Source organism: Acipenser ruthenus, chromosome 12 (assembly GCF_902713425.1).
Source record: "Acipenser ruthenus chromosome 12, fAciRut3.2 maternal haplotype, whole genome shotgun sequence".
NCBI lineage: Eukaryota > Metazoa > Chordata > Actinopteri > Acipenseriformes > Acipenseridae > Acipenser > Acipenser ruthenus.
Window position 1 is genome coordinate 26,544,211 of NC_081200.1, and position 25,057 is coordinate 26,569,267.

General features: G+C 38.2%; 2 protein-coding genes across 3 annotated transcripts; both read right to left on the reverse strand.

The window, feature by feature from the left end:
- Positions 1–464: 464 nt before the first annotated feature.
- LOC117416884 (glutamate--cysteine ligase regulatory subunit-like) lies at positions 465–12,987 on the reverse strand. The gene is made up of 7 exons (XM_034028341.3): positions 12,685–12,987; positions 11,636–11,701; positions 7,544–7,628; positions 7,025–7,081; positions 6,605–6,807; positions 3,397–3,511; positions 465–2,213 (listed from the first exon to the last, which is right to left on the reverse strand). Exons 1-7 carry the CDS (start codon positions 12,808–12,810, stop codon positions 2,044–2,046), a joined length of 822 nt encoding a protein of 273 aa, XP_033884232.3. The 5' UTR covers positions 12,811–12,987; the 3' UTR covers positions 465–2,043.
- Positions 12,988–20,282: 7,295 nt separating this feature from the next.
- LOC117417300 (sphingosine 1-phosphate receptor 1-like) lies at positions 20,283–24,381 on the reverse strand. 2 transcript variants are annotated; one of them, XM_059034724.1, is made up of 2 exons: positions 24,364–24,381; positions 20,283–22,475 (listed from the first exon to the last, which is right to left on the reverse strand). In XM_059034724.1, the coding sequence occupies exon 2, from the start codon at positions 22,281–22,283 to the stop codon at positions 21,147–21,149; it is 1,137 nt and encodes a 378-aa protein (XP_058890707.1). In that variant the 5' UTR covers positions 22,284–22,475; positions 24,364–24,381; the 3' UTR covers positions 20,283–21,146. The 2 variants fall into 2 exon arrangements, with proteins under 2 accessions (XP_058890707.1, XP_058890706.1); XM_059034723.1 differs by lacking the exon at positions 24,364–24,381 and adding an exon at positions 23,622–23,773.
- Between the last annotated feature and the right edge of the window lie 676 nt (positions 24,382–25,057).

Sequence of the window (25,057 nt, forward strand, 5' to 3'; positions counted from 1 at the left end):
TTCTGAAGTGGGTAACATCTTGTGAGCATTTACTGGAATTTTCAGCAGGACTGCACCCCAATAACAATGCTGACAAGCACTTCCCCCTTCCAACATCTGTATCTATTTATCAGTAACTTATCAGTGTATCCCTTACAAAGATTTACCCCAGTAAAAGCATAGCAAAAACATATTGAAAACATGGCAAACCAGGGTAAATGCACAGTATAACCATGAGAAAACTTCAAAAATACTGTGGTAAACTTTTATAAGGGATATTATATATCATTTGTGTAAAAATAAAAAACAATGTATTTATTTATTTAGAGCCTAGTATTACAACTTAACATGTAACAATCAAGATAAAATCAAGCTTGTTTGTTACATTGTTTATTTTACATTGGGGTAAAATAAATATGCAACGTTTTTCACTGTTCTGTCAGTTACACAACTGATGTGAATAATGGGACCTTAACATACTGAAATAAAAACAATACATTTATTCAGATTGTCACAACTGAACAGGAAACAAACATAAACCTAAGCACATTCTGTAAATTGCTGCAGAAAGTATTTAACTTATTCTTCATCACTTTGCTGGTCACTATTAAATACAATTTAATAGAGAACTTTGCTATAAATAAAAATATCATTAGAAGTATGCAAAGTGTCATTGGAATAGCTACTAGAGTGTAAAAACCACAGTCCACTTGTTCAAAGTTCTCTCGGAGATGTTGCATTCGTATACTAAAGATTGCCTTCAGATGTACCCCTGGAGAATAGTTAATGTTTTTGCTGTACAGTACGTATCCTATGTATTTTCTCCCAAACTAACCACATTTCTGTTTAAAAATCTACAGGTAACCCCGTACATTTTGTTTTTAAACTGTAAATCATCCATCAGTAACACAGGGTCAAGAGGCAAACTTCAGCAGGGCAATCAGGCGTAGTTTACTGAAAGTATTAAGCAACACATAGCTCAAATTATTTTAACCACAAATAGTTTACAACAGAGAAATGAAAAAATAACTCAAAACAGAAAACTCTACAGAAAAAGGGGAGTACTGTATGTAGCTTCAAAATTCATTTCATGTTTATTATACTGTCCCTGTTCTGATGTTTGCAATCATTTGCAATCAAGAAAACTGGACCATCTTTAGTTACAGTGTGTCATGAATGAATTATGTTATACATCTGTTTTTATTACAGTACAATAAAGCATGTTTATTATATTAGTCCAAACAATATGTATGTAGGAATTCAGCATAGTGCTAGAAACATATTCAAAACATTACTTCTGTAAACACGATCTTGTCCCCAGTGGCTTGAAACTGTCAGGAATAAATAAAAAGGCATTTTATCTTCTTTATATACATAAAAAAAAAAAAAAACACTTGAATGCAATAGTCAGTATCCCCTTTTCCTGCTGGTACTTGCCAATATCTACAGCCAACCAGACAAGATACATTCTGCAGTCATTTTTACTGGTAGAGGATGATCTAATGCTATATATATTCTGGTTAAAACTCACTCACCCGTGTTTTGTTTTACCATATTGTCTTAATGCTGCAGTGCTTCCTACATTCAAATCAGTTGCACAGTGTTTATTTTAACCACATTTACATGATCCGAGAGAAGACAATGGATTTCACAAATGTTCTTTCATTTCCTGCGTCAATGTTAAAACTATCTGCTGTTGCATTCAGAAAATAAAATGTCTTTCAGCAATGCTGGTGTTCACCTCCTTTCCAACAGTGCAAGTGCAAACTCTGGGTCCCCATTTTGTCCAGTGCTTAAAAGCAGTATATAACTACCCCCAGTATTTAACTACCCGGTCTAACTAGAAAGACCGTGTTAGACTGAAAACTACTAGGCAAGGTCTGCTTCAGTCAGCCATTAACAGTACAAGTTTCCTAACCAGCGATGGTAATCTGTGTGAAAAGGGGATACCGCTTTGCACGCGCCTTTCTATGCAACTTAGTTTCATGCACAAGATCTTTTGTAAAAAAGTGCGCTTGAGTCACTTTATTCAGCTGCATTGCTACTGTCGCCATATACACTACATTAAGAGCCAATTCTTTTAGCTTGAACAAGATAGCCCTTGGATTTGATAATGCCTCGGCTTTTGACAATGATAGAGTAGCGAAGAACCCACTCCAGTGACCAATCCGCTACCACGGCATCCTTAACACCCTCGCTGACAGACTCCTGGAAGCTCGTCTCAGTGAGGAGATCTAAAGGCAAAAGAAACAAAAAAAAAGTATTATTGTAAACAGATTACGAGATATAAAGTTTTAGCATAGTGTGCTGTAATGTTCTAGTATAATATTTTTTTTTTTTTGGCCAATAAATTACAAATGAACAATTGAACAATTACAAATGAACAATTACAAATTTTTATATTGATACAGCTATCTAAAATACTATATACAATACAAATATATTATTTTGCTTGTAACCTGTATAAAAGTACTACAAGAACAAAACATGGTGAACAAATATATAAACAGCTGACTATGGCTTACGAGAAATGTATTTTTGTTTACGACTGTAAGTCGGCCTGGATAAGGGTGCCTGCTAAGAAATAAATAAATAAATAAATAATAATAAATACGATAATTTAATGAATAGCCCTTAAACTCCTCACAGTCAGGCTTCTGTCTATCTCTCTGGGTTGTTTGAAGCACTATGTTCTGCTGATTAGACTACCTCTTCATCCCCTCGTTCCTTATCTCCACTTTGGATTGATTTGCACAACCTAGATATGCAATAGCTAGATTTTTCAGAGCACTGTACAGTACCAGGGAGTCCCCCTGGATTGCATCAACTGTTTATTTTAGGGACAATACCAAGATATGCAGCTATAGCTTACCCTGTTAGGCTATACAGTAATCAACCTTAACTCCTTCACTCTAGAACTCAGATCCAAATGATAATACTCCAGAAGTACTTTATCATTATCTAAAAGACGCCAGCTGTTTAGTGTTGTTTCTGATCAACCAAGCATTATACTGCAGGCACAGCTACACATGGCTGTGAAACTGGTTAGGCAAAACAATGTTATAGAATATTTAGCAAAAATGTGGTGCCCAACAATTTATTCTGCATCCAAAGCACAGAAATGCATAGGAAAATTGCACGGGGTGGAAATACTAGCAGTTATTTTGCCTAACCGGACTATTTCTACAGCATAATGCATGGTGTTTTCATCTCTATTGATTAATGGACAAAAAGCAGCGGCAAATGCTGTGTGTCCTTAATAATTAAGTTTATAAAACATCTGCACAGTAGTTTAGCAGTTTTACTATGCTTTTCCATTGGTTGTGCTACACATTTACCTTAGCTCTCTATCACCCTTAACTATGCTTTTACCATAATAAATCTTTATTAGGGAATAACATGTGGCCAGTGACTCACCTTTGGAGTCATTGTGGGTCAGCAACTGTATATCATACTCCTTGGCAAAGGCAGTGAGGTCTGGTGGCATCACACAGCAGGAAGCCAGATTCACCTGGTTACTGCTGGGCTTTACCTGCGCACAACAAACCACAGATGAGGCAATTCATTAAAAATGGAAACAGATATAACGACTACCTTTTAGAAACGGGTCAACAAGGTATAGTTTCTTAAAGTAGAATGCACAAAAAACTATGAAATATAATAAACACCAGGGTATTTATTTGAGGTGCAAATTTGGTCTTGTAGAAAAAGCTTAGTAAATCAGTATGCTTCAATGCAATACTTAATGAGTTTTGCAACTGGCTATAACAGACCCATGAGCACAGGCGGTAGTTAGTACAATAAACAATTTAGTGTGCCCAATTATTTAACCCGTTTTTCTCCCCAATTTATAATGTCCTATTGTATTCCCTTACTGCTGCAATCCCCAGAACAGCTCAGGAGAACTGAAAGTCAATCAATTAATCAATATTTATTTTATATAGCACCTTTCATAGTGGAATACCATCACAAAGCGCTTTACAAGATAGTGAGGAACAATGCATAATACATTAAATACAGTGAAATACTGGGCATAGTACATTAAATACAACATTGAAAAAAAAATGCAAATACATTAAATATAGGCATAATACAATGGTTATCACACAGCCAAGCAAGGAGCTCTACAGCTGATGTCAGTGAGTAACCAGCCTCTGGGGGACAAAATCCAGCACTACAGTCGTCCACTTGGAGCTCATCAGCTGCCTGGCCACTAGGGTCCGCTGTAGCGTGGCGAGGAAAAACAGTCCTGGATAGCAGACGGGACGCTGAGGAGAGAAGGAGGGAGGAGCCCTACACTACACTCATTGAAAGAGTAGGGAGCTGCATAAGCTTATTGAGGAGTTCAGCAATGTTTTTTCCGACGTGCCCGGCAGGACTAACTTGGTTGAATATGACATTGTCTCTCGCTCAGGTGTCACAGTATGAGAGAGACCTTACCAGATCCCGGAAACTCGACAGAGTGACGTTCGCAAAGAGGTATGGGACATGCTCGAACTTGGGTTGATTGAGCCTTCCAGGAGAGAGTGGTGCAGTCCAGTTGTCATAGTGGCCAAGAAAGACGGCACCAATCGCTTCTGTGTGGACTTCAGGAAGGTAAACGCTATTGCCAAGTTCGATGCGTACCCTATGCCTCAGGTCGCCAAACTTCTAGATAGACTGGGAAAGGCGAAGTTTATCTCGACCCTGGACCTGACAAAGGGATACTGGCAGATCCCCTTAACCCGCAGTTCTAGAGAGAAAACCACGTTTTCAACACCAGAAGGGCTGTTTCATTTTAAAAACATGCTGCTTGGGCTACTTGGTGCGCCTGCTGCCTTTCAGAGACTGATGGACCAGGTTTTATGCCCACATCATGAATATGCAGCAGCGTATATTGATGATGTGGTTATTTACAGCTCCACCTGGCGAGAGCATTTGGTTAGGGTTACAGCCGTCCTTCAGTCTCTAAGGGTAGCCCGGCTAACAGCTAACTTGAGAAAATGTGCATTTGCCAAGACAAAGACACAATATTTGGGATTTTTAATGGGAATTGGAAGGGTGACACCCGTGGTCACCAAAATCCAGGTTTTGGTCGACACGGCGATCCCCAAAACCAAGACTCAGGTGAGGTCACTACTGGGATTAGCCGGTTATTACCGCCGCTTTATCCCCGAGTATGCCACAGTGGTTAACCCTTTAGTCGACCTCACCAAAAAGAGTGCTCCAAATTCAATTAAATGGTCAGCTGAGTGTCAGGGGGCGTTTGATACTATTAAGCGTAAACTTTGCCAGGCCACCACCCTTATCACACCTGATTTCACCAAGAGATTCATCCTCCACACCGATGCATCGGACGTGGGTTTGGGTGCTGTTTTGTCCCAAAAGGTAGACGGAGTAGAACACCCAATACTGTATCTCAGTAAAAAGATGCTACCTCGGGAGCACAACTACTCCGTAGTCTAAAAGGAGTATTTGGCCAATTAAATGGGCTACTCACTCTTTACGATATCAAGTGGTTAAGCACAATGAAGGATAGCAATGCCCGGATAACCCGGTGGTATCTGGCATTGCAACCCTTCATGTACCACATGGTACACCATGTGGGGAAAAACCATCAAAATGAGGATTCTTTTTCTCGGGAGGGGGGGAGTAATAGGAAAGATAGGTTCAGCTGAGTGTTCCTTCGGTTCCACTCTGATGGTGGGATATGTGACAGAAATACAATGATTTTTGGTTGTAAATCTCCCTCCCGACCTGTGAGGGCGCTAAGCAGCGAGCACAGAATTCTTTGAACGGGCTGGTCTGACAGTTTTCCTTTCCCAGGGTCAGGAAGTCGGCCAGTCTGGATGAAGGCGATACTCCGTTGCAAGAACGCATTGACCCGGAAGGGAAACGACGTGGCAGCCGCAGATTGGAGAGGCGGTTGCACTCGTTTACCAGGGGGTCATGTGTGACGGCATAACAGGGGGCGAAGAATTGCAATCTGTTCCTTCGTTTGATTTGAATTTTTAAACTGTAAGGCCCTGTGAGAGACCCAGTGAGAAAAGTACTGTGAGTGTTTTGTTTTTGTTTGTCTATAATTGTTTGTTTGTAATTATTAGACGGCTATCACGTTCTGGAGCTGTCGCCAAGGGCCAGCACAAAACCCAGAACAGCACTTCACTTTTGTCACGAATAAACTTGTATCACCCACCACGAGCACTACAGCACGCACCCAGGACTGGTGACCGTGTTTTGTACATTGTGGGAAAGATACGTGTGTTTATTATTTGGGACTGCAACCCGTTGATTTATTTCCAGTGCATTACACATTGTTGTGTATTGCCTGGAGTTACTGTTTGGTCACCAGACCAGGATTATCATTAATAAAAACCCGTTTCCAACTGGATTACAATTCTCTGTTTGTTCATTGCGCACTGCATCACTCCTGCACCTGTACACAATCAGCCATTTTGCCATAAGTCCCAACAGACTTTTCTTCCCTAATCAGTGGGATTGCCACAGCCAACTTGATGCTCCCTGTGTAATCCCTAGCCAAAACTTTCCACTGACAACTGCATTAGCAGGACTTGTGGTCACCCTTAATGTATGTATTTTTTAAAAAGAGGTCTATCTTTGGTTGTTAGGTAGTGTGATTCTTTACCTGTGCCCACTTGTACAGCTGCTCCAGTAGCGGCTTGTCTAAATCAGAAGTGCCGATGGCTGCTATCTTGTGGCTCTGAAGTAGGTTCTCCAGCTCCTCCCAATGAGGCTGCAGGTGTTCCAGGGTCAGGCTGACTCCCTCTGGTAGAGGAGGGGGCGCGATCATCACAGAGTCCAGCTGAGACAGTCCGAGTGTTGAACAAGCTGGAAGGAAGAGGTCAAATACAGTCAATCCTGGATTAAAGACTGCATGTCTATATCTACTGGTGTATCTCCATCCCATGTTAAAGATGAGCTACCTCATAGTACAGACAGAGAGCGCAATCATACTCTGTTTAGTCCTCACAAAACATGAATACTGCTAAAAAAAAAAAAAAGGCAGAATATCACAATAGCAGTAGTGTTGCTCATTTAAACTTACCCAGATCTACTGCAGTTCTGATGGACGAGGGGTCCGATCCACTGAGAAACAACTTCACTGTAAAACATAAATAAAAATAAAAATATATATATATATATATATATATACATATTATATATATATAATAATTGTAAAATATCCATTATGTGAAAAACGTATGACAAAATGGTGCTTTGGAAGCCTTTTTAAACTCAAAACAGGTGTTCTAGCCTGAAACCAATTTGCAATAAAAGCAATGCTTAATTTTTTTTTTTTTTTTTTTTTTTTTTTTTAAGTTTAAAAACCAAAGCAACATTTTATTATACATTTTTCACAGAATGTATATTTTACAATTATTATTATTTGTTACACCAATGTGAAAAGGGTGATTCTGATTTGAATACTACATCAGTAGCACGTCAGTAAAAATTATACAATATACATCTATGCCATTATTATATAATAAAAACAGTAAGAACTAAATACAAAATATAAAAATAATTAAGTAAAAAGGAAACAGAAGAACTATTCCATATTTACCAGAAACTTTCAATTCTTCCCTTTCCTCCGGAGTGATGGCCTCTGTTGCCTGGGTTACTGTGCATTCCAGTGTGCTTGGAGCCTCCTAAAGCAGACAGGTGGCACCACGCCATAGAATAAACATACTTGAAAGTGGTTGTAGCCAACAAAAAAATAGTATGTTAATTTAACCTAGGGAGTAAAACTCCCCCCTCTTCTTAAACACCTTATTTAGTGTCACTGTTATAAACTAGCTGTTTCCCCAATTGACTGACCTGCTTTACAGCCAGTAAAATGCTTTGACACCAAAGACACTGCTGAGAACTTTTTTTATCCGAGTGTACCAGATGACAATACACTATACTGTGTGTCCCTTTTACAACTGCACATCGGAGAGCTAATTAGAGAATGAAAGTGCACCACGGGTAAGGTTTACAGCATTATTTTGGTAGCTAGAACCCGGCTTTCCATCCCTAGAACAAGGATTCAGTAAGTTTATAGTGTTTATATTTCCACAGGCCAAACATTAACCACCTTTATAGTAGTGCTCATTACTTAAGAGATACACAGATTGCAAGTCATGCCAGACATCAATAACATGAAGGTAGGATGATTCAGCAAAAATCATTGACATCATCCCCAACCCCTACAGTACAGCTGACACACAAGCACCGAGCTGGATTGTGAAAAGTGCTGGGAAAAAATACATGATTTGTCATGCTTCCCTCATACAACATACAGACGTGCTCAAATTTGTTGGTACCCCTCCACAAAAAACGAAGAATGCACAATTCTCTCTGAAATAACTTGAAACTGACAAAATTAATTGGCATCCACCATTGTTTATTCCATATTTAATAGAAATCAGACTTTGCTTTTGATTTTTTATTCAACATAATATTGTAAATAATAAAACAAATGAAAATGGCATGGACAAAAATGATGGGACCGCTAACCTAATATTTTGTTGCACAACCTTTAGAGGCAATCACTGCAATCAAACGTTTTCTGTAGCTCTCAATGAGACTTCTGCACCTGTTAACAGGTAGTTTGGCCCACTCTTCCTGAGCAAACTGCTCCAGCTGTTTCAGGTTTGATGGGTGCCTTCTCCAGACTGCAAGTTTCAGCTCTCTCCATAGATGTTCGATAGGATTCAGATCAGGACTCATAGAAGGCCACTTCAGAATAGTCCAGTGTTTTGTTCTTATCCATTCTTGGGTGCTCTTAGCTGTGTGTTTTGGGTCATTATCCTGTTGGAGGACCCATGACCTGCGACTGAGACAGAGCTTTCTGACACTGGGCAGTACGTTTCGCTCCAGAATGCCTTGATAGTCTTGAGATTTCATTGTGCCCTGCACAGATTCAAGGCACCCTGTTCCAGGCGTAGCAAAGCAGCCAAAAAACATAACCGAGCCTCCTCACTGTTTCACTGTAGGTATGGTGTTCTTTTCTTTGAAAGCTTCATTTTTTTGTCTGTGAACATAGAGCTGATGTGACTTGCCAAAAAGCTCCAGTTTTGACTCATCTGAACAAAGGACATTCTCCCAGAAGGATTGTGGCTTGTCAATATGCATTTTAGCAAATTCCTGGGTCTTCTTCCATGGAGCCCACTTTCGCTCAAAAAGTGACGGATGGTGCGATCAGAAACTGACGTACCTTCACCTTGGAGTTCAGCTTGTATCTCTTTGGCAGTTATCCTTGGTTCTTTTTCTACCATTTGCACTATCCTTCTGTTGAATCTGGGGTCGATTTTCCTCTTGCGGCCGCGCCCAGGGAGGTTGGCTACAGTTCCATGGACCTTAAACTTCTTAATAATATTTGCAACTGTTGTCACAGGAACATCAAGCTGCTTGGAGATGGTCTTGTAGCCTTTACCTTTACCATGCTTGTCTATTATTTTCTTTCTGATCTCCTCAGACAACTCTCTCCTTTGCTTTCTTTGGTCCATGTTCAGTGTGGTGCACACAATGATACCAAACAGCACAGTGACTACTTTTCTCCATTTAAAATAGGCTGAATGACTGATTACAAGATTGGAGACATGTGTGATACTAATTAAAGAAACTAATTAGTTTGAAATATCACTATAATCCAATTATTTATTATGTTTTCTAAGGGGTACCAACAAATGTGTCCAGGCCATTTTAGAATATCTTTGTAGAATAAGCAATAATTCATCTCTTTTCACAGCTTCTTTGCTTTATTCTATGACATACCAAAGGCATGCAAGTATACATGATAAAATAGCTTTTAATTTCATCACTTTTCAGGAGGAATGAAGCATTATTTCAATGAGCTGTAAGGGTACCAACAAATTTGAGCACGTCTGTATATGAAAATCCCAATGGTGTTTTGACCCATTGCCGAAACTGTTTCTTCAAAGTCTGTGAAACCATTCACTATATAGGCCTGAAATGTGCAGTTTAAACAAGAAAGAAAAAAAAAATTAAAAAAAGTATTTTCTACTTTTGTCAGTTGATATCGGTTTATTGCAAAGTCTTTATTTGAAACTGGAGCCTTCATTTTACTGTAGGGACTCCATCTAGGCGCTCTAATGAGCATTCATTTTGTGTTTCTAAGTCCCCTACACTTTCAATGAGGCTAGCAAAAACAATTAGCTGAGCCAAGCAAAATCAGGAAATGGGACAGTGGCTGCGGTATCAAAACACACTGTGAAAACACAGTCTGGCAACGCCATTGACATTTTCACCCTAGTTATGCAATGAACCAATCCTCAGAAATACATATATATAGGAAGATAAAGAGAAGGAGATGTGATAACGTTTATTGGACTAACTAAACAATAATTAAATCACAAGCTTCTCTTCTATAAATATATATAGGAAGAGTTTTTTTTATTTACAGCAATGCCTTGTACCCTGCTTATATAAGAAAATAATATTTTAAGCAGCTATTGCATCACATGATTCCCTTTCAAAACCTGCTCAAACATGGTGAACCACTTTGCAGATCTTAAAAGTGTAATACATGTAATTGTTTGGAGATGCCACATTTTTCATGCCTCCAGCTGTGCATTGTGGCTGCTCTGTATTTAATAGCTTTACCAAACTAGCTTGTGATGACAATGGGGTCACTTGTGCATTTAAAGAAATGGTAATACATTTTTAGAAAGGTATTATTACCCTATTTTACAAATGATTAGAATGCCGATTTGTTTTCTTTCCCGTTTATAGATTTTTATCTCTTAACCACCTTACAAAATAATTACTAATAAGCAGAACACAATTTATCCTGTGGAGAAAAAATATGATTTTCATATTAAACAGATCAGAAATGCAACATTGTCCACCATGAAGTCAGGTCATGTTGCTGCAATCCAGAATATCCAGAACTCTGCTGCTCGCCTGGTGTTCTCTCTACCTCGCTTCGCCCACGCTACTCCACTACTCCGCTCGCTCCACTGGCTCCCGATCACCGCTCGCATCCAGTTCAAGACTCTTGTACTAGCCTACAGATGCCTTGATCAGACTGCACCCAGCTACCTCCAGACCCTCATCTCTCCCTACACCCCCACTCGACCTCTCCGCTCCGCCTGCACTAGAAGACTGGTTCTACCTCCGCTACGCTCCCCTGCCTCCCGAGCCCGCTCCTTCTCCACCCTTGCTCCGCAGTGGTGGAACGACCTTCCTACAGATGTCAGGACTGCCCAGTCCCTGACCACATTCCGGCGCCTCCTTAAGACTCACCTCTTCAAACAGCACCTGTAGAACTCCTCTGTTGTATCCTGGGATACTATCACCCTTCATTTAAATATGCTTTATTTTGCTCTTATCTGCCCCCTATTTTACTGCATTTAATCCTGTACCTCAGAATATTGTAATCTGCCAAGTGTTTAATCTGTAGTATTTTGTACTTAATCATATCCTGATGTAACTATCACTATTTAATCATATCCTGATGTAACTTTCACTATTATCTGCTGTATTATTGAATTGTGGTTTGTCACACTTGAGAATTATTGTATTTCTTGTTCTTATTGTATGACTTGTATTGTAACACTTGAATGTATTTGTATTTGCTTGCGATTGTAAGTCGCCCTGGATAAGGGCGTCTGCTAAGAAATAAATAATAACAATAATAATATAAACTCACCTTTTCCAGGGTAGGGGCAATCTTAGTACACCATTCACTCAGGGTTTGTCCAATGCAGCCCTGTAGCTGAAAGAAAGAAACGTAGAGTTATACTACCTGCTACAGCTGAAACAGAAATTCTGACAATGACAAAGTTAATAAATACCCTTTATTGTTTCCATGGTAAGTGTACGTGGTCATTTCTACCTTGTTTGCCCAAGCTTTACCATGCAAATCTGACGGACTTGTCATTGCTTTTACTATACATGCTGCAGAAACCCTGAACCATCATTGATTTATTTGTGCATAAACCATTACGCCATCAGTGCACAGTATGTACTTTTATCGCATTTTTTAAAACCAAGACTGATTAAAAACCTGAAAAAACATAAAGCTATAAATGCAAGGCTTTGACAACATGACACGATCAGCGCTGATGGCTTCAGTTATTTATGACAGAACATCTCTATTTAAAAGCTGTAGTTTTGAGAGAGCTGTCCAATGAAGCCACATGTGCCAATGTTAGTCAAATTAAAATAACTATGGTATGGGCAGCTTTTTTTTCTTACACATCATTAATCACTATTGTACAACTAACAAGGAAAAAACTTTGTCGCAGCAACAAGCAGACACGCGTTAGGCTACCGGTTAGCATTCTCCCTGAACCCTATTGGAATAATGAATGCAGAACTGACATAAACCGATTACATTTTCCCTTTTCCTTTGTATACATTTTGGTGAGTTTGTGTACTGATAAAACATTTACAAAAAACACCAATAAACCTACTATTTACAACATTGGGGTGCAATGTGACAGCCGGCTTTAAATATTTAAATATAAAAGAAACATGTAAACCGTAAGGGGGCTGCAACCGTAATCGCCACGTGCCTGCTTCGTCGCGGTTACCACCCTGACTTTGTAAATGATTAAATAAACTTCAAGATCAAATATTTTCAATAATGGATCACATATGTAATCACTACCAAAGGCCCCTCGCCATCCCCGATCTGTCTTCCGCTTACAACACCTGCCGTGTCTTCTCTGAGCATTGTATTGCCGGTAATTTTACCTCCTCGCTGGTCGAAGAAGGGCATTTTTTCTTCAGGCGGCTCCAGTTGACCAGGTTCCCGGTATGGATGTTAAGCGTTGTGGCCTGCTTAAGGAGCAGTATGGCAGATGAGTTTTGTTTTTCCATGTGTCTCGATTAATAAGCAGTCTAACGTTTACCAGTACTATATCTAACTTACACAGTACGCTGTTTCAGTTTTGACTGTAAGCAAACTCCGTCAAGCGAGTTTATACAAGGAGTATTCCTCGGTCAGCACAACACGCCCACAAAAATGATTCGCAGAAAATATGGCATGGAATCTATGTGGAATGGATCACGATAGTGACAATGCAAATAGTGACAATGCAAAACTCACTTCTCAGGGTTTTTTTTTTTTGGTTTTTTTTTACCACAAATTGTTATTCGCACAATTTTTGGTAAAAAGCAACCAAAGTTACCAAACCAAAAACAAGCTTTTTGCTCCATGCAGCTGAAACAAATTTTGGGGACCGTAAAGGATTTATTTTAGCATAAAATTAAAAATTAAGTACCCCGTGTCATTTTAATTTCCGTTTCAAATTCTTCTTTCTGTTTGAATGTGTTTGCAATCACCCCACGTGGCTATTTTCTCGTTTACGTGACAACGGAATGAGGAAGGCTGTCCTGTCGCTGAATTTAGGATTTCGTTTTTTCCCCAGACAAGCCCAGAGCCAGGTGAAGGTGGATTTACATAAAAATGGCAAACACCATAATATATATATATATATATATATATATATATATATATATATATATATAACAATTTATTTCTCCTTCTTGGAAAACAATGCATACACACTGTCTTGTATTTATTTGTGTGGCATTTATAATTAAATATTATAAATCAGATAGCAGGTGCACAGCACTACCAATAAAAAAAAAAAAAAAAAAAAAAAAACATGTACAGTGCAACATCGCATATCCGACCGTCACATAACCGCCCTGATCAATTAACCACCTCGCTAAATAAATAAATAAATAAATATTACAAGTAGGCTACCAGAGTAATGGCATTGGCAGCAAATGCAGCATCCGCGTTGGAAACAGAAAGAAAGCGTTAAGAAATAAGCCATCAGTTGCAGGTTACTCTACATTTACCATTTGTTTTGTATTTTTTTGTATATTTTTTTTAAAGTTTTGTTTGGAGATGGTTTATAGGAAACCGCATAGCAACACTGTGTATTTTTAGCCTAATTAATCTCGTTTACGTTTGGCTGTTGTTTTTGTTCACTAACCTATTTATGGATGTGTAAATGCTTTTTCTATAAGAACATAAGAACATAAGAAAGTTTACAAACGAGAGGAGGCCATTCGCCCATTTTGCTACTTTGGTTGTTAGTAGCTTATTGATCTCAGTATCTCATCAAGCAGCTTATTGAAGGATCCCAGGGTGTCAGCTTCAACAACATTATTGGGGAGTTGGTTCCAGACCCTCACAATTCTCTGTGTAAAAAAGTGCCTCCTATTTTCTGTTCTGAATGCCCCTTTATCTAATCTTCATTTGTGACCCCTGGTCCTTGTTTCTTTTTTCAGGTCAAAAAAGTCCCCTGGGTCAACATTGTCAATACCTCTTAGAATTTTGAATGCTTGAATCAGATCACCATGATGAAGGTAGAGAGTCCTGCTGTACACTTACTTAAGAGTCAGAAAATCCTACTTAGGAGATATAAAGTCCTACGTAGGCGCTATTTTTTTTTTTTTAACACTAGACTTTAACGGTTACATATTTCTTTATCCCAGTCTTTATCCCAGTACTGTGATATAGTAAGTCAGGAATTAGTCGTTTTTTCTATCTACAGTTCAAATATTACTGTGCACTTTTTCAGAAATGACAGTGCACTTTCTAAAGTTGACATTAAAAAAAAATATTTTAGCGATCTCTGTTAACGCAGGCAGGCGCATCACACAGGGCGAGGCAATGCACACACAGGCGGAGGGCGGGCGCGAACCCGGGACCGGAGTATGATCGGAGGCTCCCAAAGTTTGTCTAACATTGTCACTCGGTATGCGTACTGATACTGACAGGCATGGTAAATCACACATAAGTATGGTAGAGTATGGTAAATATATGGTTTTAGGAGTCGGCAATTCAAATACCAGCACAGGTGTCAATGACCCGATTTACATTGTGCTGAAATAATAAACGAGACGTATTAAATTTAGTGAGGTCAAAAATGATCCCATAATCACAATTTTTATATATATATAGGTAGGTGACGTAAAGGAGCCGGCTTTTTTTTGTACAGCGGTATCGGCGCTATGGTTTAGTGCGAGAGGTCCCGGGTTCGCGCCCGCCCTCCGCCTGTCTCTGGCTTGCCTCGCCTGTGTGATGCACCTGCCTGCGGGAACCAAGATCGCTACTATATATATATATATATATATATATATATATATATATATATATATATATATATATATATATATATATATATATCTCAAATGAATGAGCAATTTTCAACTTTATAAGAGGAAAGTGGAAAATACATCGTGTTTAACACTTGGGGTTCAGATCTTTATGAGCCATGGGGCTGGGGTTTCTAAAACCTTTTTGCAAATCATTTTTCTCTCACTAGGACAGGTATTGTTTTTTTTTATCCTGTGTCTGATATGTGCTGTGTCACTGTGAGTCGTTGTTTGCTTCAGGGCATTTTTGTTGCAGTTTAGGTGCAGCTGGGAGACATGGGTTGTGTATTGCATGTTTCACTACATGTTTCAATTCAGAACACGTTGGGCTCCATTCACAGGTCTGGCTACACGTTCATTTTCTAGTACAAGCTCAACATGTTTAAATAAATGGGTTCAAAATGCTGAACATTTCAGTTTTGTTCATATTTTTTTAAAGTAAAGTAATTCCGTTTTTTTTTGAGAAACATTTAATTGAAAAAAGCTATAATATACCTTTATTCAGTCTAGAACTGGTATTTTAATATCAAACTTTAGAATTCATCAAAACAGACAAAAAAATAAATAAAATAATAATCTTTACATACCCAATGAATTAAAGCTCAGAGTAGTGCATTGTAAAACATATTCAAAATGAATGGTTTTTGTGTTCTTCAATATAGCAGTATCTTTTTAACAAACTAGGGGGTGGGGGTGAATGAGTTTGTAAAAACAATATGTTTAATTTCCCCTTGGTAAATGTTGATAAGGGGAACTTGACTCAGGGTGTTTGCAAACTGAATTGGAGTCAGGAAAATCTACAAGCACAGTCTATTGCATCGACTCAAACGCATCATAATCAGGAATTAAGTGTCTTAAAGCATCTACAGAATAACGTTGACTTGAGTTTTTGTGTTTGTTTGTAGAATGCTAACTTATGATAATTGAAACTGGGAGGTAAACGTAAACACGCCTTTCATAATCTTATATATAATCTATAGAGGGTGCTGTTGCTTAAGAAGAAACTACAAACTGTCATCCTGGAGAAGTACCGGTAGTTGCTAGATCATAATGTCTAGCAATATGAGAATATACAAGTCTCTATATCTTTTACTACAGACACATGTAACAGTCTAGATCAGCAGTGTCAGTTTAGGGTTAAGAGCCCGTGCCATCCAGTGAATCAAGTTTCCTTTGATATTACGGTACACAATACCTGCTCACTAGATGGCGCTGGCTCGTAAAACTATACAGACACTTTGCTGATCTACCCTGCATTACACATGTCTAGTGAAAGACAATGTGGAAACTGGAGAGGAAGAGGTGCTCCTGAATCCAGGTCAAATACCAGAACACAAAGCATATCAAAATGAAATTAAGCACAGTATCTGAGTAATTGAAACTACAGTGGTATCACTCGGAAGTGTTAGAAACATCACATAGGTGCACGAGCACAGTAAAACATATGAAAATATAGTTGAAGCTTGTCATTCATTAGGTAATCAGATGTATACAGTACATCCCTACTGTGATGAAGTAATACAGTGTGTACTGGCTTTAACTCTTGATGCAGATTCAATATATAGGATCCTGTTTTGAATCAAGTGCAAAGGCAAATGGGTCATTCCGTGTCAACTCAACCAGAGCTCAAGGTTTTGATTTTGCTTGTATTTTGTGTAGTGGAAGATACAGTTCAGGTATGAAGCCAGGCCAAATATTTAAGCTCAATGATGAAAATTTGCTGAGATACACCCCCTTTTAGGGGGTGGTGGTCACATTGAAATGTGTCTCATTTTGGAGTGATTCTGAGGAGCTAAAAATGATATTTGGAATGTCAGTATCCCTATGAATGCTTCTGTACAGATAGCCAGGTAGGTCTTCTGTAGAATTCAGTACCACCGCTTTAGTATTTCTGTGTTGCTGAAGGCCTTAAAATTGAACAATTCCTGAGTGATCTTACGTGCATGTTCCTTCTAAAGTAGAAGAGATATCACTTTCAAATTGCTTAGGTGTGCTCATAATTTAACTGACTTTCTGTATGCAGCTCTGCTACTGTCTACCTACTTTACTGTCTGATTTAATGACCCCACAAAAAGACTTCAGGATGAAAATATCGAAAATGGCCCCATCTTTGAAGGGCTGAAACCCCTTGTGGGACACGAGTTAACAAACCTTTGGTGGGGTTATAGATGAGGATTTGAAGGACTTGTGGTAAAATAATTGACTTGGCAATCTGTCTCCTTCACAGTTTAATAAATATACAAACATGAACAACACACATCTATGTTGTTTTGGGTTACATTGTACAATAATAGTTTAAACCAAGAGAAACCATAAAATGTTTATAAATAATTAAATACGTAAAACTAAAACAATAACATGTGTACAATCTTTATATGCACGTGGTTTGTCACGGGGCTACAGAGGTACTGTTGACCTCTTATTTCTTTTTTGCTACCATCTTTAAAAATGGATTCTTGCAAAGTTCTGAAACAAACATTCATGGGTTATAGATGAGCATTTGATGGACTTGTGGTGAAATAATTGACTTGGTAATTGGTCTTTATTTGCTTTTTCCAGTGTTACAGAAAAAGGTAGTTTATTCAGTTTTCACGTATCTAAATTACAGGTACAACTGCATGTAACACAATGTTCTTGAAATCAGACTTCAAATTATATGGGCAGAACAGACATGGTTTTATGACATGTTTTTGAATGAGTCTTGTGATGGATTGTGACCTGGTGTCGATTAAAGTCTTTATATAGTGGCGGTGCCCCACTTGGACAGAGAATTAACTGATTGGCCACGCAATGAGAGCAAGGAAAGCAGCCAGCAGCCACATAGGTGTGAGTCAGAACAAGTGAGGTGGCAATGACAGAATAATCCAGTAGGTGGCAGTAAGATACCATTAAATGACAACAGTTGGCACTGTCATCATTATAAAGCACTATGTATTGCTTACATAGATGCCATTCATTATCATACAGTAGATAGAGGAGGCAGGTCAGTACCTCATATTAGACAGCGGGGCTATTCTGGGATAATCAATTATGAATTTATCATATACTATAAAAACAAACAGATTTTCCTCTGGAAAAAAATATTAAAAAGTAATAGATAAAAATGTCCTACTATAGCAAATCCTTACTAGTCCCTGTGTCATTGAACAGTTGGCCCTGGTGTAAATTGATCAGTTTAAACTAATGACCTGGCAAATTGAGGTGAACTGGAAAATTAAATTCTGCAACAAATCAAGTATTTTGTTTTTATTGCACCTGGCGTGTGAGTTACCTGCTGTTGAGTCTGTATCTGTGACTCTTCAGATAGGTAATTTAATTAAGAAGTGATCATCTGGATATTTTTAAGATCACAATTCTGTTCAATTTTACACTCAAATATAATTCCTATAATGGTCTGCATGTTTTATAGCTTATGTTTCTGTGCATGTTGTTAAACTAGGCCAGGCTAGGAAGTCTAGACCCTGATTGCTGGCACAAGCACAGAGCACATTTATTATAATTATCCAATGCTTCTGACCATACATAATCTAGAATTACAATTCCATGTTATAACATACACGTGACAGTCAGGTACTTGAATCATTCACCTCTCTAGTAAACCCACAAGGAAATCACCAAGGCATGTATGCAACGCAACCACTAGATGGTGCTAAAGAACTAACAGTGTCCCCTAATGATACTTGGTCAGGAATTATTACAAGGCCTTGTTGACCTTGCAGGTGAACGTTTTCAATATTTTAATGATATTTTACAAGGAACCGTATAGAACTTCCATTTTCACTTATAGGAGATACCAACCTTCTTAAAGTGATTGCACTCAATAATTCTGTAAATCTTGCCTGTTCTGCATGTCCATTCATTATATAGGTTGCATCATTTGTGCAGCTTTGAAAGAAACGCATGTCATAGTAATCATGCATTTATATTTTAAAACATTATATCTGGCACTACACTAGGTTAACCATAAGGGTCGGAATATCTTTAAGACTGTAGGATGTTTCCTAAAAAAAAATTGGTGAAGCAAGATGGGGGTCTTTTTTTCAAAAATGACCTTTAAATCCAAATGACTTTTGATGGTCCAAATATGTGCCAACAAAGCCAAACCATTTTACTAAGAGTGAAAGGTAGTCTTTGTCTGAATGTTTTGCTGTGTGGAGTGACATGTGCTCAGACTAACCTATACTATCACAGGTGTCATTAATGAATTTGCGAGATCTCAGCCGTTTCTAGCGATAATCTCTCAAGCAAACTCAAGTTCTTCACATCAGTTTGTGGAAATGCTATGGCAAGTAGAAATGGAAAGCCATTTTGAGGTTTGACAGTAGCCTTGACAGGTGTGCATGTCACAATACAACTGTAAGAATCGATACAAAATGGTCCTTGACTGGCAAAGGATAAGGATTATATATACATCTATTACTCTTTTGAGGGTGCACCTACCTGATGAAGTTATGGGATATAATCACTAATAAAGTGCTAACCAAAGTTTCATCTAACCTTTTATTAGGGCTAGCAGCATTATCACTGGTACCTCTTTTTCTTTTTCTTTTTTGTATTTGGGCAGCAGTGTGGCGTAGTGGTGAGGGCTCTGGACTCTTGATTGGAGGGTTGTGGGTTCAATCCAAGGTGGGGAACACTGCTGCTGTATCCTTGAGCAAGGTACTTTACCTAGATTGCTCCAGTAAAAACCCAACTGTATAAATGGTTAATTGTATGTAAAAATAATGTGATATCTTGTAACAATTGTAAGTCGCCCTGGATAAGGGCGTCTGCTAAGAAATAAATAATAATAACTTCCTGGTACCTCAGTTCCCGTGCTCTAGGTCACATGGCCTGATTCCAGCTAGACCACTGGCATGACACTTAGCTACTGCACAGAAAGTTATTTGGTAGCAGGAAGCAGTAGCATATACAGTATAAAGCTGTCATTGAAATACCAGCATATTTCAAATCAAAGTTTAAAATACAAGAACCAAAAGATATTTAACAAAAGAAGGACCGGTGGTAATATTGCTAGTGCAAATAATAATATATATTTTACAACCTGGTTTGCACTCCTGCAGATATCTGTGCAAGATGGTCTGACACATTATTTGAATCTATTAATAAATAGTGAAGGTCTTTGATACAAAATATTATGTAAATGCGTAGTTGCAAATTGATCAGTAATGTTCTGATAGGTGAATAAAACAAAGTTTATTTTTGTTTTTAAAGTTTTACAATTTTATTTACTCACTAGAAAAGAAACAGTAACATGTGCAAATAAAAGGCAAACTACATCTACTACAGTTTGGCAAGTTACATTTTACATGTCTGTGCTGACATTTTATATACAGGAACTGAAATAAAGATGCCTACTTAGAGTAGACACACAGCTGAATAAGGAACATATATTATGAATCAGTCTTTCTTCTAGTACAGATGTTGTCATAGAGTAATGCATTGTGTGTGACCAGGGTTAATCTCTAACAATACACTTAACTAATTAGAAGGGGAAAGGTAATGTCACTGAATCTGTGAAACACATACATTCATAAAGATATGGTGGATTGTAGGCCTATACTTAACTACAGTATATACAAGTTATATAAAACCACATGCCCTTGACTTCATTTTGTTGTGTTTAAGAGCATAAAAACCCTTAAGCATGTTGAGGACAAACTAAGTGCCCCCCCCCCCCCCCCTTTACACTTGTACAATATAAGTTAATAAGTTTAACTCAATGTGTCCTACTTATAGGCCTAGATAATACTGATATTAAGTGCATGCCACTCGGATCTTGTGGGAAGCTTTCATCCAGACAGGAAATCCAGAAACATCTTAGTCCATCCCCCCAAGTTCAAGTATTGGTTGACTACTGTACTGTAATTTGAGTTTATACGAGTCACGATTTCCCTGTCCAAGTCTGACTGACCCCACGTCGCCTGCGTCTTCATCAGAGATACCGCAGGTTAATGCTTTCTACAGGGAGAAGTCGTCCCAAAAGCATACATTCACTAGCGTTAGGGATAAGTAAAAAGTAAGTTTCCCTCCTTGCTTTCCTATGAAGATGACGTTAGGTTCCCTGACGATAACATCGTTTCAGGGTTGTCCCCTTCCTCCTTGTTTGGATGCGACGAGTTGTCCGACTTGCTTCTGCTGAACTCTAGTGCCCCAATAACGGGGCGTTTGAATTTCGCCCCGGGGCCTTTTTCAGTGCAGACACTACAGAGCAGCATTTTCAGGAAGGCTCTGCGCATCTCGTTGCTGGTCAGGGTGTAGATTAGAGGGTTCATGGCAGAGTTGAGTACAGCCAGGGCCAGAAACCATTCAGCCTTGTACAGAATAAAGCAGGTCTTGACCTTACATGCAACATCCAGCAGAAGGAGTATAAACAGGGGTGCCCAACAAGCTATGAAGCAGCTCAGGACAATTATGACCGTCTTCAGTAAAGCCAAAGACTTCTCCGAGCTCTTGCTGCTCCTACTGGAGGAGTGTTTTCTGAACACCAGCTTGCGACTCCGAGTCCTCACCAGGGAGTAGATCCTGGCGTACAGAATGACAATGGCCATTAGTATCACGCTAAACACCGTGGTGCAAAACAAGAGGTAGGCCTTGTTGTAGAGCGGGAGGACAGTGGAACAGGTCTCAAGACTGTGGATACAGTTCCAGCCCATTATCGGAAGACCTCCTAAAATGGCCGAAAGGAACCAGCAGGTGCTGATGTAAACGAACACACGACAGGTGTTGCCCCCGTTGTGCACTTTCATTTTGAGCATTGTGAGGTGCCTTTCGATGGCAATGGCCAGCAAGCTGAACACAGAAGCGCCCAATGCCACAAACATGCTCCCTTCCCTCATAAACCACTGAAATGGAGTGAGCTTGAAAGTGTTAGGCCCTGACAACAAAATGTTGCAAATGTAAACCGATCCTGCAAGTAAGTCTGAGAGGGCCAGGTTTCCAATAAAATAGTACATGGGCTTGTGGAACTTTTTTGTTCTCCATATGGTAAGCAGCACCATTATGTTTTCCAAAATTATGAAGCAGCAAATGGCGATAAAGACCACTAAGTCGGCCTTTAGTCCCGTATATTCAGTCAGTCTATATTTCCCCGTGAAATTGTAGTGTATTGCAATTATCTCCGGATTGAAATAGTCGGTAACCATGCTTTCGACGTGGGGTGCAGTGGTCCTTTCCATTGCTCTGATTCAGAAATATTCAGATTTTCATTCCACAAGAGGGCACCAAAGCCGTGCCTTTGCCGCAACGACGATTCAGCCGTTCCAATTTCCAACTCTCTAATACGTTATGCGCGGTGTCCTCAACTCAGCATAGACTCTTTTTCATAAAAGAATGTGTGCCGAATTGAAATAAACCGCATCATGTAAACCCTGCAATAAAGCAAACATAATGGTTATTACAGGAAAGTCTCAAAATTCAATACAAATCCTCTCGCTGGCTTTGAACTCTTTTGTCAAGTTCAATGTATTAAAAAAAAAGAAAAACACACAGTTTAAACAATTTAGTATTCAGTATTTAATCACAAGAAAAAAATTGGACTACCACAGTTACAAAAGGTGTGTGCTGTCGTGTGCACACAGGAAGACAAACTATGCTTTGTTGTGTTACATACATTTACTGAAGTATATAGCAGGGTGTTTTTCAATGCAAATTTAAATCACATCATGTTGCACAATTAGGAGGAAATAATGAAGTTTGATATAGGATGTCTTAATTAACAAAAACGATTGTGCAATAGTTACATAATTTGTTAGAATTTATTTTTAACGTTTGTAGCATATGGTTTATTTTATTCTAAAAGTTTTTTTTTTTTTTTTTGAAGATTTGTTTTTATACAGTGGAACTGATATAAAAATAGCAAACTTAAAGTTTGCAACTCGGAAAAAAATTAAGTGTAATGGACCTCGTTTGCGTAAGAGGTCTGCCAGTAAGTTCTAAACTCACAGAACAACTTTAATAGTAACAGAAGAGCAACTTTTTACAATATCATGATAATTTAAAATGATAAATGCAGAAAGTAATGCGTTATTTATTTGTACTCATTCATATCCTTATATTGACGAGGCTCACCAGAAGTTGAATAACACGCTGCACACACATCATTTTGTACAATATGTAAAATCCCACAAACTGTAAGGAGCACAAACTGTCTGGTTGCATGCAAATATTGTAACAGTTATGTTTGACAATTAGCATAGCATGTTCTTTTTCTATGTAGTTACTGGAATCTTAACACTTATGAGATTTAATCATTACCAGCTCAAGACAGTTGTTTGGAATTCACTTGTCAATGTGTTTTTTGGAAACAAATTGAAAAGGCGTAGACAACCCAAAGCAAACATATATTGCACGTTTAAAGGACTATGCATTTAAACAAAAAAAAAAAAAAAAACGTTTTTGCTTTTCCAAATGTACTCATTTTTAATTTCATATTTTAAAAATAAGTTTGCTTGGTTGTTTTTTCTACTTAATACACCCTTTTTGCAGTTAAATACTATGTTTAAGGCTTTCCTTACCTTGCTGGTATATTCGTTGAGATGTTATTTTGTAAGAATTTGGTGTAGCTGCCAGCTGGTAGCGCGCACGAACCTACATGCTCCGGGCTGTGTAGAAGTTGTGCATGGGGCACTTCCAGCTAGTTTATTACATTCTAGACTCTCTCTATTGTGACCCGCCCCCCCGTCATTTTTCAGCCCCTTTCTTATTTTTTTTTTTTTTCAGCTTGCGGTTTCAATGGTTGATTGTCCGCAATTATTATTATTATTATTTGTTTTTAAAAATGGCCATTATTTATAAAAACGAAAATATCGTTAGTGTGGCTATCTTTTTTTTTTTTTATTAACAACGTTAACGCAGTAATCACATAAGAACATGTTAATTTTTTTTAATATATATATATTTCAAATTAATGCCCTCTGATTTGTATAGTTTAGCTTGAAGAATCAGTGCTAAATCACTCAATAACGTAATTATGTGCTACTGTATACAACATCACAATGTAAATTACCCGGCAGAATGCTCATAATATTCCTGTATTATTAAAATATTTAACCATTTTATATTATTAATTGGGTGTTTATTTGCAAAAAATAAAAACATGTTTGTTGTGTTCTAGTAAAAAGGTTGTGTATTATAGATTAAAAAAAACAAAAAAACATGTTGCCCACAAACATTATCATTGTTTCATTTGGTAGCATCTAATCATCTTATTCTTTAACCTTAGTGAATCAATGGCATTTTGATGGCACTTGTACCTACTGTATCAGCCTCGTTTTTCTCGTTTATCCCACAATCAGCAAGCTCTCTCTCTCTCCTCTCTCCTCTCTCTCGTCTCTCTCTCTCTCTCTCTCTCTCTCTCTCTCTCTCTCTTCTCTCCTCTCTCTCTCTCCTCTCTCTCTCTCCTCTCTCTCTCTCTCTCTCTCTCTCTCTCTCTCTCTCTCTCTCTCTCTCTCTCTCTCTCTCTCTCTCTCTCTCTCTCTCTCTCTCTCTCTCGTATGGGTGATCAGCAGTAAAAAAAAAAAAAGTTAAAATCCCAAAACTAAAATCCCACTCTGTTTCCCGGGAAATAAGTTAATTAAAAAAAAAACCAAAAAAACAATACATGTTTGCATATAAACCACTTATAATCCAGTCTCCACTGAAATCCATTACAAAAGGATCAATACAAAAAAATCAAAGTGCATCATTCAATAAAAATATAGAAAATAATAAAGGAAATAAAGTGATTAATCTGAGTTCAGTAGCAATCCGTTAAAATCAGTTATTATCCAATTTGCTAGTCTAATTAGATTGTTAGTTATGCCTCCTGTTACACTAGAATATAACTAATTTGTGTCATTCTTAAAGGGATACTATATATCTCATACACAGTCCTAATACTTAATTTCTTACCTGTTTAATACTGTCTCCTGCCTGTGCAACACTGATATACTTCCCCACACAATCACCCTTG